Raw genomic sequence first — 15,351 nt, forward strand, 5'->3', positions numbered from 1 at the left:
TCTCAAAGAGGCAGCGCAGGTCTCTAAATGGGAGTCTCTAAAATAATGGAGAGTCTGGTTTTCTTTTTCCTCCCTTTTAAAATTCTTCTTTTTCCCCCCAAGTTTTATTCCAAAAGACAAAAATGGGGTAAATTGTGTTTCTTTGAAAACAGACGTGTGTGTGTGCGCGCACGCGCGTGCGTGCACGCATACATGCACGTGTGCTTTCGTGACTGTGTCTGCTCGAGCAGCCGCTCTATAAAAAGGAGCTTCACCACATGTGAAGACTGGCTTAAAATATGGGCCATGTGGTCTACATCAGATTCACTTTGGGCAGCTCTGGGGGTGAGTGGCATTTCAAAGGATTAGCCGTCAACCCCCGGCAGCCAGCAAGAGAGCTTGATGAATGCTGATCTGTGCAATGTGACACACACCAGGCGTGTTAGGAGACTGAGGTTCCAGTACGAACCCCAAACCGGAAGTCACGATGACAGACAGACACTGGCAACGGCAGTGTCAGTTTTTAACTGGACTTCTTAGCAGATGGGCAACTCCGTGTCTGTATTGGTCAGGGTGGGCTTGCTGCTGCCACAGACAGCCCTCACATCTCATTGACTTGATACTGGACAAGTTTATGTCTGGCTCCTGTTCCAGTGTTATGTGTCAGAAAGGGGTGGGGCGCTCTGCTCCACACTGTCATTCAGGGACCACTGTCATTCTGCTCCACAATATCAGTCATTGTCATTCTGTTTCATTGTTGAACATCTTCTTAGGCCCCCAGAGTCTCCCCTTAAATTCTCAGCATCCAGCTGGTAGGTGAGACCAGAAAGAGGACACTGTGGTGGTTTCAGGATCTAAGAGGGCTCATATCACGTCCTCACACACATTCCCTTAGGACACCTGCTGCGAAATGTGGGCCAGCTGGGTGCTCTGGAAACTGAGGAACCAGTTTTGGTGGGCATCTGGCCAGTTTCTGCCACTAGGCTCAGGATGAGAACAGCTGGACTGGGCTCTTCCCCGAGGGTAGTGGGGCAGTCTCCTGATCTGCCCTGATCACCCCTTTCAGAGCTCTGTCTCCTGCTGGATGTGACCCCTTTGACCCAGCGATTCTGCCGTTCCTGAAATGATGCTTGGAATCTCATTTTCAGTATTCTCTTTATAGCCTTTGACCATTCTCATAAATTCAAGTTTTTATCCTCTGAGGCTTCATTTGATGACTGGACTCACCAGAAATCATGTGGACCCAAATCTGGGAATAAGGGGATCAAGTTAAGGCATCTGTGGGTCGAAAATGAAGTGTGACCATAAGGCAAACTGACTCCTGAATCTCAAGATGAGATCCCGACATGACACGTTCTGAGGACTGACCAGGTCCCTGGGATAATTCTGTAAGGCCTCTCAAGGTGCTGATTTGAAGAACAGCATTTATTTAGATAAACTGTGTGTGTGAGAGAGCGAGAGCATGTGTGTGCACACGTCGTGAGCAACTCTATAGTTTTGGTTCCACACATCTTTTATTCATGATCTATGTTGGCCTCGTTTTGCCCAACCAGAGTGAAAGACCTTCGGTAATAGGGCTGTATCTTCAGTTATAAACCATCCCAATTCATGGTTTTTAGTATTTTTTATGTACCCTGTCCCACCCATCCACCCCCCCAACTCATCTTGGATTCATTCAGTCACTCAGCAGTTATTTTTAGAATGGCAAAGTGTACAGAGCCATTTTTTTTTTTTATTCAGAAACTGTGAAACTAGATGATAGACAGCAATTGCTCCCCCAGTGGTCTGCAGCTCAGTTTGTAGGTGTGTTCTAGAGTGAAGGGGCAGGAAATGGGCCCAGATTTCTTGGACGGCCAGGAAGAAAGGACACTGGACTTGGAATAAGCTGCACTTGGATGGGAAGAAAGGACACTGGGCTTGGAATAAGCTGCACTTGGATGGTTCACCCAGAAAGTTTTGAGAAGAGTAATTATTCATCACATTTTCTTATAGACGGAGGACCCTGGCTCGCCTCTTCTCCAGGCTTTTTTTTACCTTCATGGGTAAAAACAGTGCCCTGGAAAATCTTCATGTTTATTTTAGAATTAATCCTGTTACCCCAATACACCCAACCTGAGCTTCTCTTCCTTGTGAGCAACAGGAGGAGGCATAAGAAGTAGGGGCAGACCCTGTTCGATGGCTGCAGTTCCAGGGACAAATTTGAGAATCCCATTATTTCATCGTACAGCTGCGTTCAGAGGTGAGGGTGTAAAGCTTTATTTCTGAAAATGTGGTTCACACTTAGCTGATAGAAAAAATGACTGGGGATGCTTGCTAAAATGCAGTTTCCCAGGCCCTTCCCAGATGTGCTAGACCAGAATTTCTTGGGTGGGATCTAGGACATACATTTTATTTATTTATTTTATTTATTTATTTAGTTGTTGTTGTTGTTGTTGTTGTTGCTATTTCTTGGGCCGCTCCCGCGGCATATGGAGGTTCCCAGGCTAGGGGTCGAATCAGAGCTGCAGCCACCGGCCTACGCCAGAGCCACAGCAACGCGGGATCCGAGCCGTGTCTGCAACCTACACCATAGCTCACAGCAACGCCGGATCATTAACCCACTGAGCAAGGGCAGGGACCGAACCCGCAACCTCATGGTTTCTAGTCGGATTCGTTAACCACTGCGCCACGACGGGAACTCCTAGGACATACATTTTAAAGTAACCCCTCCCCCAGCTGATTTTCTAAACTCTGAGGAGCACAGATGGAAAGGTTTTGGGCTGACCTGAGCCTGAGACCCATTTCCATCAGCTCCAGGGTCTCTGATGAGCCGCAGCAGTCCCAGACCAGAGCTCCATCTGCTGTGTGCTGGAGAGGCATGCCGGCCCATGCTGGGGTCTGACAAACCAAACTGTGGGAGCCACTCTCCCATGGACCACACTGATGAGCCAGAGACAAAGCACTGCCGAACATCATTCCACTAAGAACAGTGAGGGGGGCTGCACCACCTTCCTGTGCACAGATGTGTATGTGTTTGCAGCTGTGGGTCTCTTTGCAGGCCTGGGTATACACATTTTGTCCTCTCTGCCACTGGCTGGTACAGCCCCTCCCTGACCTCTCAGCCCAGCCTCCACCTCCATTCCTTCCAGTCCTGCCTCTCAGGGTGCTAGAGAGGTGCCTACCGGGGCTCCCATCTGCAACTGGGGTCCTGTGATTCATGGTCAAATCCTTAGAAATGAGAAAATCTTTACTGAGCCGGGCATTATCCTCGACACCCATATGCATTGTCTCCTTTGATCCTCAGAAAAACTCAGTGAGGTAGGGGTTGTTATTTCCCCCATTTTAAAGATGAAGAAATTGAGGCTCGGGAAAGTTTTTAGCTAGTAAGTGGTCCTATGGGATTTGAACTCACATCATTCATTGTTCACGGTCCCATGCAGGTTGGCCCAGACCCTAAGTCCTCAACAGCTTCTTCACCTCTAGGGTAGGTGTTGGCAAACTATAGTCCCATGTGCCCAATCAAACCCAGAGCCTGTTGTTTTTTAAATGGGGGTGAAATTCATATGAAATAAAATTAACCGTTATAACCACTGCCTGTTTTTGAAAATAAAGCTTTATTGGCACAGAGCCAGGCCCATTGATTCACGCGTGGCTTGTGGCTGCCTTCCCACCGCAATGGCAGAGTGGAATGGCTGTGACAGAGGCCACATGTTACTCAAAGCCTAAGATATTGACTATCTGGCTCTTTATGGAAAAAGTTTCCTGGGAGGTCCTGTTGTGGCTTAGCAGGTTAAGAACCTGACTAGAATCCATGAGGATGCAGGTTCAATCCCTGGCCTTGCTCAGTGAGTTAAGGATTTGGTGTTGCCACAAGCTGCAGGGTAGGTCACAGATGTGGCTTGGATCTGGTGTTACTGTGGCTGTGATATAGGCTGGCAGCTGCAGCTCTGATTTGATCCCTAGCCTGGGAACTTCCATATGCCAGCAGTGTGGCCCTAAAAAGAAGTTTCCCGGCACCTGCTTTAGAGGGTTTGATCTGGATCTGGGCCCTTGGGAGTGAGTTTCCTCAGACATCTGTCACCATTAAGAAATGCCTATCATTCCTGAAAGTAAACTTTCCTCTTTGATGGGGTGCTATGCATCATGGACCTGACTCCTCAAGTACCCCAATTTCTCCTCCTTCCTCCAGTGTCCATCCCCACACAGGTCAGTCCTGGCAAACACACAACTTGGGCCCGATCTGCCAGGTGCCTCCCCATTTTTCTTTCTTCCACTGCCGACTGGTGTGGGTGGTTTATGCCTGGGCATCCCCCTTGCTCTCCTGATAGTTTGTTTCCCTCCTGACCTCTGCAACCCAACTAGTGTCCTTCAGCCAGCCTTTTGCATCTCTACATGGATGTCTTGGAGTTACACGAAATCCGGGCACTCCCCCGGCATCCTTTGCTGAGGCCACTTTATCCATTAACTTGCCATCTCATCTCAGTTACTTTGGGGCCTTCTTCGCCTCTCTCTTTCCTTACATCTGTTCTGTTGCCAGACTCTGTTGCCTTTTGGGGAAATATCTCTTGGGCAGCTCTCTTCCTCGTTCCCACCAGCAATTCCTCGGTCCATGCCTTCATCACGTCAGGTCAGGATGGCTCCGGTGGCTCCTGACTGCTCTCCCTCCCTCCCAGTCTCTTTTCTGATCTGCTCTCTCTAGCTCCATTTTCAAACACTGAGAGTGCGAGTCATATCAGGCCCTTGGAGTTGCCTTCTCCATCCTTTCCAACCTCTTCTCCCCACATTGTGCTGAACACAGCGGGTCTTCATAGGACTCAGCACCTGTACAACATGCTTTATTTCGCTTAGCCTGTTCTCCTTTGTTTGGTAAACTCCTAAGCATTCTTCAAGAAATAATTCTTTGTCTTTTGTCTTTTTTTTTTTTTTGCTTTTTAAGACTGCACCTGGGCACATGGAAGTTCCCAGGCTAGGGGTCCAATCAGAGCTACAGCTGCCAGCCTCCACCACAGCCACAGCAACACAGGATCTGAGCCACTCACACACAGCAACCTACACCACAGCTCACAGCAATGCCAGATCCTTAACCCGCTGAGGCCAGGGATCGAACCTGCATCCTCATGGATACTAGTCAGGTTCATTAACCACTGAGCCACGACAGGAACTCCTGTGTGTACCATGTTAATAAAATGTTGTAAGTAGCTCCTCCTACTCTTGTAAGAAAATTCCAGATGATGCAGAGTAGGACACACATTGTTCAACTGGCTTGAAGAGTAAAACCCAGAGAATGTAAAAGCTCATCCCACAAATATTTTTTTTCAAACATATTTGGTTCTGTGTAACAGTTTGGTAAAGAGAAGACACAGAAAAGCAAAGCAGAAAAAAAGGAGGATGAGGTGACTGAGAAAAGGCAGTGGAAGCAAGTCTTGATGGAGACACAGAGAAGTGGATGGGCCAGGAGGCCCTCAGCAGCGTGAAGTGAGACGAGAGGAAAAGTGGAGCTTGTGATGCCCAGAAACGGCCCACGGAGGAGACTCCTGAGAGCAGAAAGCAACACGAAGGCCAGGAGAAAGGGGAGTCCAGTGGGGTACAGGGGGAGATGGCGCCCCAGCCTCGCCGGCCGAGGCAGAGAGGGCAGCCAGTGCAGGGAGCAGTGTGGGTGTGGGGAGTCGGCGTGGAGGTGAGTTCAGGACTTGCCCCCAGTTGCTCACCTGGGCTGTGTGAGGGGTGTGAGTTAATCACCACTTTTTGAAAGACAGGGGAGCTTACAGTCCCACAAGGACGCCTTCCCAGGGACCCGGATCCGGACCTTACACTTGGCAAGTCCTCACTAAATTCGTTTTGACTTATGGATTGAATGAAATGATGCCTCCACACCCAGGACCCCCTGCCCACGGCGAGAACGTGTGCACCTTCCTGAGGGCCTCGGCCACTCTGCCTGGTGTCCTGGCATCCCAGGAATTTCCCTGCCTGCTCTGGGGAGGATTTTCCACGCTAGAAGCTTTTGCAAAATCAGACCGCTTTATCAGAATCCCGTTGCGCTGGAGAATGTTCCTGGCTGCTTGACGTTTACAGTGTGTGACCGATTTTATCACAGGAATGTTGTTTGGAAAGAAACGGTCCTCGCAGATGGGCAGACAAGAGATGGAAGGTCATTCGAGGACCCACCCAAGCTGTCGAAGTTGGAGCTCAGGGTTGCTGTACATGATGCTTGGGAGCCTGGCCAAGCCGTGAGCAAGCCTTCCTCCCTGGAGGAGGTCCCAGCACGGCTGTGGCGGGCTTGCCTTGCCGTGTTTACATTTTCACCTTGGCCTCCAAAGCAAACGCCTCTGGAGCCCTGCACCAGTGGGGCCAAGCAGCAGCAAGGACTCCCCAGGCTTGGGGTCCAGCAGGCAGCCCAGCTTGGCCTGGACAGAACAAATCTGTCCCTGACATACTGGAAAGGGACAGAAAGGGCCTCTCCCAGGAGGTCAAAAAATCGGGAGCCAGGTTTACTCCTTTAATCCTTTGTCAAAATCCCAAGACTCTGCTCACTGGAACTCTGAACAAAACAGTGGGGATATAGCAAGCGGTCCCTCTCCTGGTACAGCCCTGGTGCTGTCAACGCTGGCACGGCAGCTTCTGTCTGCAGGGGTTTGGATGTGTCGTGGGCAGAGTAGGATGCAGAGACTGAGACTGAGATGGAAAGGAGAGGTCAGGAGAGGGCAGAAGTCTTTGTTCCTGGTGGGAGGGACTCCACCCTGACATGGGAGAGGCTGGCGTGGCACAGTTCGGCCCGAGGTTGCTGGATGCTGGTCAACAGAGAGGAGCCAGCTGGAAAGAGCCAGTGCTGCTGGACACTGTCTGCTAATCTCTGAGGGCCCTGAACAGGGGCAGGGGGTGCCAGCACGTGGGTCTCATTCTCTACAGCTCTTTTTCAGCTTTTTCATTCTAGTGGGTGGAAGCCTGTCCCCAGAGAGATTTATTCAAACCCTAACCCCTGGTACCTGTGGCTTTATTTGAAAAGATCTTTGCAGATGTAAGCAAGTAAAATGAGATCAGACCGAATTAGGCTGGGCTCTGAACCCCAGGACTGGTGTCCTTATAAGAAGTCCAGGTGACAACACACAGCACAGGAAGGAAGAAGGCCAGGTGGTGATAGAGGCAAGGACCAGAGTGATGCATCCACAAGCCAAGGGACACCAAGGCTTGCCAGCCGCCACCAGAAATTGGGAAGAGGCGAGGGAGAACCGTCTCCTAGAACCTTCAGAGGGAACACAGACCAGCCGATACCCTGATTTTGGACTTTCAGCCTCCGGATCTATGAGAAGATAATCTTCTGTGTTTTAAGCTACCCAGTTTATCAGTGTTTTGTTTACAGTAGGCCCAGGAGATGAGTATATTCGTGTTTCTCAAAATTTCATCTCCTGAGGCCCTTCCCCTTCGGTCCCTCCACTCTTAGCAAAGAGCCTTGGATTCATTATTCTAAAAAAAAAAAAAAAAAAATGAAATCCTCAGACAGAAATCCAGGCCCCTTTGCTGTGCCCCCCCTCTCCTCTTTCCCTCCTCCAGGGCTGGAACCTCCACCTGTGCTCTGATTTCCATCAGCTCCTGCTTCTCAGAAGCCTGACGCCGTCAGTCATTTTTTTTCTCTTTCTTAGACTTTTGATTTTCTCTCTCCCAAGTAGACCCTTTCTATCTTCAAATTCTCCTGCTGAGATCAAGAAAAACTGCCCTACTCCTACAGTCCCCCAGACTTACTGTCCTGACTCTTCCCCTTCAAAGAAAGCCAAATTCTCTTGCAAAATTCTCTTGACCGGCCTGCTTTCGTCACTTCCCATTCCTCCCAGGGCACTCCATTGTCCCTTCTGCTCCATTGGAACCTTTCTTATGCTGGTCACTCGTGACTCCCACGGTGCTAAAATCTGTGGCTATTTGCCGTCTTCACCTCACTTGACCTTTCAGCCGCGTTCCACACTCTGAGCCACGATCTCATTCCCTTTGCTGCAGTGACACAACTTTCTCCTGGATTTCCTCCCACATCTCCACGGCTCCTTCCCAGCCTCCTTTCTGGCAGAGTCTCTCTTCCCAACCATTGGATGGTGTGGCTCTTGTTTAGGCACCTGCACTTACTACAGTGCTCTCTGCCCTAGATGCCCTCATTCCCTGTTACGCAGATCTGGACCTCAAACTTGGACCTCTCCTCTCCACTCCAAGTCTGCAGATCTAAATGCACACTTGACACGGCCACAGGGACAGCTCAAAAAGCCCTACGTCCGAGACAAAGTGAATGAACTTAACCTCTAAGATCCAGTTCTCATCTACTGTTCCTTCTCCTTGTGAAGGGCACCACCATCCATCCATTCCTGAAAGTCAGAAATTCCTTGACCTCTTTTCCTCACCCTCCATATCCATCCACTTATCGTTCGGATTTTACCTCCTAGAGTCTCAAATCCGTATTCTCCTCTGAACTCATTTCTATCACCCTTGTCCAAGAATTGTCATTTCTCACAGCGACTCCAAGGGTTCAGGCATCAGCTCTTGTTTCTTCCTAAATCATTCCCCTCATCATCACAGCCAGAATGATGCTTTCCAATTGCAAATCATGTCACTCCTCACCATTTTTCTCCTCTGCTCACACCTCATGCCACCTTTCTAACTTAAAACCTCAAAATGAATTTTCTACATTCTTAAGATAAAGCAAAAATCTTTGAAGGAGTTCCCATCGTGGCTCAGTGGTAGCAAACCCGACTAGTTTCCATGAGGATGTGGGTTCAACCCCTGGCCTCGCTCAGTGGATTAAGGATCTGGTATTGCCTTGAGCCGTGGTGTAGGTAGCAGATGCAGCTCGGATCCTCTGTTGCTGTGGCTGTGGTGTAGGCCTGCAGCTGCAGCTCCAGTTGGGCCCCCAGCCTGGGAACTTCCATAGGCCACAGGTGTGGTCCTAAAAAGAAAGAAAGAAAAAAAAAAAAAAACCAAAAAACTTTAAAGTGGGCTGTCCTAACAGATCTGGTGATCAGGGTGCTTTCAAAGTCTCCAGTCTCACTTCCTTCCACACTCTTCCTCGCTCTCTGTGCTCCAGCCACATTGGTGCTTTCTCTGGTCCTTTCCATTTGTCCTAATCCTTCCTGTCTCAGGGCCTTTGCACACACACTCCCCAGTCTCCTTTGTGCGATTAGCAGCTTACGTATTAATGTCCTACAGAGCTTTCAGATAGTGGCTCAATCTCTTTTTTTTTTTTTTTTTTTTTTTTTTTTTGTCTTTTTGCCTTTTCTAGGGTTGCTCCCATGGCATATGGGGGTCCCCAGGCTAGGGGTCCAATCAGAGCTGTAGCCACGGGCCTACACCACAGCCACAGCAATGCAGGATCTGAGCCACGTCTGCGAGCTACACCATAGCTTACGGCAATGCCAGATTCTTAACCCACTGAGAAAGGCCAGGGATTGAACCAGCAACCTTATAGTTCCTAGTCAGATTCGTTAACCACTGCGCCACGAGGGGAACTCCCTCAATCTCATTTTTACAGGGAAACCCAACACCCTCTCTTTCAGGCACTTTCCACAGTGACAAGTTTATATTTATGTTCTTTGGCTATTGTTGCCTCCAAATCTTTAAGTGCTGTGAGATCTGAGACTCACCCAACACTCAGCACAGTGCCAGACCCTTAGTAAATATTTGTTGAATGACTAAATAAAGGAAAGAAGGCACTATGTTGGGTTCTGGGGACATAATGATGAATAAGGCACAGAACTTCCCAGAAAGCAGCTCAGAGATCAGGGGTGAGAAGGGACAAGCATAGATGAGAGGATGAGTAAACAGGCCCAGGGTATACAGATGTGATGAGCACACAAGCAGAGGAGCAGGCGGAAGGGACAGTGCTGACTAGGCCCAACGTACTGCCCCCAGATGAAGCTCAATCTGTTGACTGGTTTCTTCGCCCTCAGGGACCCCAGTCCTGTGATGTTACTGATGTGCAACCACCACTGTATGCACGGCCCCAAACTCTACAGAGGCCTTTCCTCAGGACTGGGTACCCTTTTGGACTGTTCAGAAAGCAGTGCTATTAAAGGCTCTGGCTCCAGGAGGAGCATCACATGCAGCCCTTGAGTCTGATGAGGTCCTGATACCTTCTGGACAGTGATCTCATCATATTCTCAGATCAACCCTGGGAGGCAGCAGAGGGTAATGATTTTTCTCCCCACTGTACAGCTGGGGAGACTGAGGTCAACCAGATCACTTTTCTTGGCCAAACAGTGAGAACAGCTCAGGAACAGAACTTGGAAAGAACCCAAGGCCCTCTCTGCCGGGTCTGCCCACCAGCCTGAGGACTCCCCAGGCTGAGGACACGCTGCAGCCAGAGCCTGCAGGCTTGTTCACTTTGGTGCTGAAGGACATTTCATCACCTCCTGGAACCACAGAATGTCAAAACCAACGGGCACTGAGAGATCATCTGATTCAACACCTTTGTCTTATGAGGAGGAAACTGAGGCCAGAGATAGGAATCTCTTCTCCCCTCCCTCTCCTTTCTCTGCTCTGCTGATAATGCATGGTCGGGCAGAGACTGCTAGCTGTCTATGCAAATCCCTTCTCCCCTTCCAGCCCAGGTGACTAGACTCTATTTCCCAGACTCCTTTGCGGTTTGGTCAAACCATATGCTCTCCGGTGGGATGGAGAAGGAAGTGAAGCCTTCCACTTTCAGGCCTGGCTCACCAGTGCCTCCCATCCTCTCAGCTCCAGGTTCGTTTTCATCTCTGGCAGATTGGGAGGTCAATTCCAAGGGCAGCTTTGGAAGCCATGCGTTGGAGAATGGTAGAGCCACTCAGAGTATGGAGACCTGAGTGGCTGTGTTGGGGAGAGCCACCCACCGGACCTGAATACCAGTGCCTAAGGCTGTCAAGTGAACAAGGAGAATACAACACCTATCATGTAAAGCTGCTGCATTTGGGGAGATTTTTGTTACTGCAGCCTAGCCTAAACCTAATCTAACGCATGTGAGTAGAGACCAGACAGCCCCTGCAAATGCTCTGGCTACATACAGTGTCAGGTGATGGAGACCATGGGCTCACTGCTGATCTCACTGTCCGCAGCTTTGGAGAGGTCCCACTCCCACCTATAGAGAGGTCAGGAATGTCAGACTCCTAACTCACTCCATCCAGAAATTGGGTCTGAACTGGCTTCCTACCTGTTTAATTCTAGATCAAAAGACTCCCAGGGCTGCACTGGACCTGAGATGTCATCTGGTTTATCCCCTCAGCTCCAGACATGGCCTCTTCTAAGCCTTGTGAGCTGACCAAAAATCTCGTCTGGATTTTTATATCCCTGGGGAGGAAACACTCCAAATTCCTTAGACACCTGCTTTATACTTCCTTGTCACTGGGTCAGGTTCTCTACTGAACCCTAAAACAGCAGAGCTGGGACATCCATTAGCAATCATCTCGGACAGATATTGTTTTACAGATGAGGAACCTGAGGCCCAGATCACAGCGAGAATGGTCAGGTCAGGGCAAGAAGCAAGGGCCCTAAGTCCACCTTGACTACTCTTTCAGGGTTCTATCTGCTTCCAACTCTCCCTTGTATTTTTCTTCTTCTGTCCTAGGAGGATCTGAAAACTGTGCTGGGGTCCATCTTTGCTATGATCAATCTTTCCACGTTCTCCTGTGTTTCCCTTACTCCACCCCTCACTCCCAGGTTAAGCATCTCCCATCTTACCTGAAATGGGTCCTTCTCTAGGCAGAGGGAAGATGGGGGAGGCGAATCTGGTGCATGGTTGCTCCTTGGGCCTTGGTAGTGAAGACATTTCCATATCCACACCAGAAACCTCGAAGGGCCACTAAATTCTCACATGTTACCAGAAGGGCAAGCCGGGCTATGTGAAATGTTCTTTGAGGAAGAGAGCGAGCAGCCATGACCAGAACCTCTGAGCATGTTGCCTTGGCGTGTTGGGGTTTGTCTGACTGCCTCCGGGCTGCTGGGCAGTGCTGCCTGTTCATAGGGAAGTGGGATCCTGAGAAGTTGAACTGGGTCCATGAGAGCAAACCACGTTACTTACAGAGGTGTCATTGTCTGATATTTTCTTGGAAAGACCTGGAAATTCTGCTTGAGAGCCCTGGAAAGCTGGGTTTGTTTTGTGGTTCTTTAAAAACGAAACAAAATAAAACCAAATTGTTACCCCTCACTCCTCAGCTTAAGGTGAGCTTGTATATACACAGCATCCTTTATGTTTTGTGCCAAGTGACTCATGTGGACTGAATCACCAGAGAGTGGGCCTAGCCCATTTGCAGCTGCCCTAGACACCATGATCTGCTCATTGCCCTGAAGGGGGCAGGGGTCATGACTCCCAGAGACAGTAATAGAGAGGAGGGGAGAAATGAGGTGGAGACAGGCCTGAAAGGGAAGTCCACACTCACAGTTTCCTGAGCATCTGTGGTCACACAGGGTCCCCATTGGAACTGATGAGATCCCCAGGAGCTCCAGGATTCATCTCAGTTGGCACATTGTCTGCATTATTGCAAATTCCAAATTGTAGGACCAGAATTAATAATGCCACATGGTCCTTCAGAGATTAATCCCTTCATCTTTGGGAATAGCTTCAGAATCTTGAGCAAGTTACTCTCCCATTTGGAGCCCTTTTCACCTGGAAATGCAGAGGCTTAGAGTACAGTCTTAAAATGTAGACATTTTATCTTCTATATCCTGGCAACAGAGGGGATAGGGACACAAATGGAACTTTATTTACCAGGGAAATCTGTCTAAACTAAATCTTTGAATCTCTCCCCGGAAAGGTTTCCATTTAAAATTCAGGGATCTCTGTGCATCCTTCTGTTGAATTTGCTATCCGCGGCCCATTTCCAGATATGAGTTTGCCCTAGCCCTGCCTGAATTCACAGTTTTCTTTTCCCTGCAGCCTGTTTGGGTGTCCCGGCCATGACATTTCTGCAGAACTGTGGTGTGAGCCAAAGGCAGGGGTGGGCTGGGGATGGACTCCAGGTTTGAGAGGACGTGGGTGGGGGGGTGTAGGATGACTCCCGCGATGGCTGCAGGGTGTGGTGTTAGGCTTGGCTACAGCCAACTCAACCCCAGCCCTGGGGCCTGGAGGAGAGGTGGAGGGGGGGGCGGCAGGCGGTAGGGGGTGTGTGTATGGGAGTGGGGGGTGGCTAAGATTAGTAGGGATGGGAAGCAGGGGCACAGGTTCCACTGCCCTCGCATATCAAAGCACTTTGTATGATCTACTTAATGGTAATCACATTACCCAGTACCTGCTTTTCACCGATTGTGCATTTAAGGAGCTGAGAAATTCTGGTCCCCGATTCAGAGGACTCGGGTTTTCTAAATTTTCTGCAAATAGCAAGGCAATACTAATCGGGGGTGGGGAGGGTGGGTGTGCGTGTGTGTGTGTCCGAGGTCACCGGCTCCGAGGACCTCCCCCCGCAGTCCCAGGCCGGCGCTCGCGGGCCCGGCCCCCGCCCCCTTCCTGCCCTCTCCCCGCCCCGGCCGAGCCCGGCCGCGCTCGGCCGGTGATGTCAACCCGAGGAGGAGCCGCCCGCCCCGCGACCCGCCCGGGCTAATCAGCATGTAGCGGCGCCGGGGCCGCCTCCGCCGCGCCCGCCCGGCCCCCGACCTCCCTCCCGCGGCTCCCCACAACTTTTGAGGCGGGGACCGCGCTTGCAGCTTCACTTCGCTCACTTCCCCAGCCCGGCGCGGCACCCGCCGCCCGTTTCCCTCGCACCCGTGGCCGCCCCGCGCCCACCCCGCGCGCCGGGCATGTGAGCGCGGGCGGGCGCCGCCACCATGGCCTCGCCGCCGCCGCTCCTGCTGCTGCTGCTACCGCTGCTGCTACTGCCGCCGCCGGCCGCCCCCAAGCCCCGCAACGAGAGCGAGCCGCCGCCGCCGCCGCCGCCGCCCGCGCTGTCCCCGGAGCGCCACGGGCCCGCGCCTACGGGCCACCGCTGGACAGCCGCTGTGCGTGGCACCGCGACGCGGCCCGAACCTTCGGGCCGAGTCCCCCGAGGCGGGAGCACCGGTGAGTGAGTGCCAGGGACCAGCGCCGCGCGAGCCTCGGGCTGGGGGCGTGGGCGCGCCCAGGGCTGCATCCCAGAGCCCTAGGCCCCTCCGCGTCGCTCAGCCCCGGTGGGGGCTCCGCTTCCCCTCGCGCGCTGGGACCCTTGGGGTTGGGGTGGGAGGGAGGGCAGCGAGCTGGGAGAGTGGTTTCCTAGCCGCTTTCGCCGCCGGCTGGACTGGGGTGTGTGTGACCATCCTGTTCTCTCTCTACCCCTTGGAAGAAAACTTATCTGCCATGGTGTACCCTGGACCCCCCGTACACCTACCTTAACAAAAAAAAAAGAAAGAGAAATACCTCCGAACCTTACAAAGAGCCTCTCCCACTTCGGAGGTGATAACAACTGGCCAGTCCGTTCCACAATTCCATTCTTTTCCTATAGATACAGAAAGGGCCTCTCCTGGTACAGAGGCTGACTTTCAGATTTAAATAAGTGACTGTAGGGTTCTAGCCTTGAGGATATTTGTAAAGGGCAAAAGGGTGTAGCTGGAAACCAAACTCTACTGAATCACTCTAAAGCAAGAGGCTGGTAGGGCCGGGGGTGGGGGGGTTCCAAGGTGAAGCCCCGCAAGGCAAACGTCTTTCCTCTCCTTTTGGTTCCTGAGAGCGCTGCTCCATACCCAGCCACTGCCTGTCTGCTCAGAGAGGGACCTGTCCTCTCTCCTCTGGACCTTTTAATTCAGTTGCTTCTTTAGGTCTGGGAGAAATGCAAAGAACTAAGTGGAATTCTATCCATAATATCTTTGTGACCTGGGGACTGTCACTTCTTTGGATCTCAGCCTCTCCATCTGTGAAATGGAAGTAATGAGACCCACTCTTCCTGGCCTCCTGATGATGATGTGACAAAATGAAAGTAAAAATAAGTGGAAAGTGCTTTGAACAAAGTCAGCAGGGCTGTGTTGGCCGCTGCCTTCCTGGGAGTGATGCAAGGCATACATTCTCTCAGAGATGCCAGGATAGGTATTGACCTGGAGTTGAGGTGAAGGCTGAGAAGATTTCATCGTCCTGCTGGACACTTCATTTAAGTGTCTCATGTCACACAAACTTCCTGGGATAGGAATTCACTTGCTTCATTGCCCCGAGAGATGCCTCCTCCCATCAAACAAGAAAAAAAAAAAAAAAAAAAAAAAGCTTAGAAAATAATCAGATCCTCTCATAAAAACTCAGCTCTATGCAGTAGTACTCCCATCATTGCAAAAGCCTTGTCTTTGTGACCTTCTCCATCACGGGCACACGATCGAGAAACTGAGGGGTCCGTAAGGGAAGAGAGAGGAGAAAAAAGCTTCTAAAGGTCTGCGGGAGACACACCCACCATGACCCCAACTCTAGGTGACTTACAGCGTACATTGTTTTACGTTCCA

The 15,351-nt window shown here is 51.0% G+C and overlaps 1 protein-coding gene across 2 annotated transcripts in view; it reads left to right on the forward strand.

The window, feature by feature from the left end:
- The first annotated feature begins 13,606 nt into the window (after positions 1-13,606).
- HEG1 (heart development protein with EGF like domains 1) overlaps positions 13,607-15,351 on the forward strand; it is a 90,620-nt gene continuing 88,875 nt past the window's right edge. For both annotated transcript variants that reach the window (XR_014824632.1, XM_084990919.1), the window contains exon 1: positions 13,607-13,954. Coding sequence is in view for 1 of the 2 variants with exons in the window: in XM_084990919.1 (XP_084847045.1) it covers positions 13,723-13,954 (232 nt within the window). In the remaining variant the exon portion in view is untranslated. The remainder of the gene's footprint in view (positions 13,955-15,351) is intronic.

Source organism: Sus scrofa, chromosome 13 (genome assembly GCF_054392235.1).
Source record: "Sus scrofa isolate SSC_HxYL_T2T_F1_AM1 chromosome 13, Sscrofa_HxYL_maternal_Yorkshire_Landrace_v2.0, whole genome shotgun sequence".
Lineage (NCBI taxonomy): Eukaryota > Metazoa > Chordata > Mammalia > Artiodactyla > Suidae > Sus > Sus scrofa.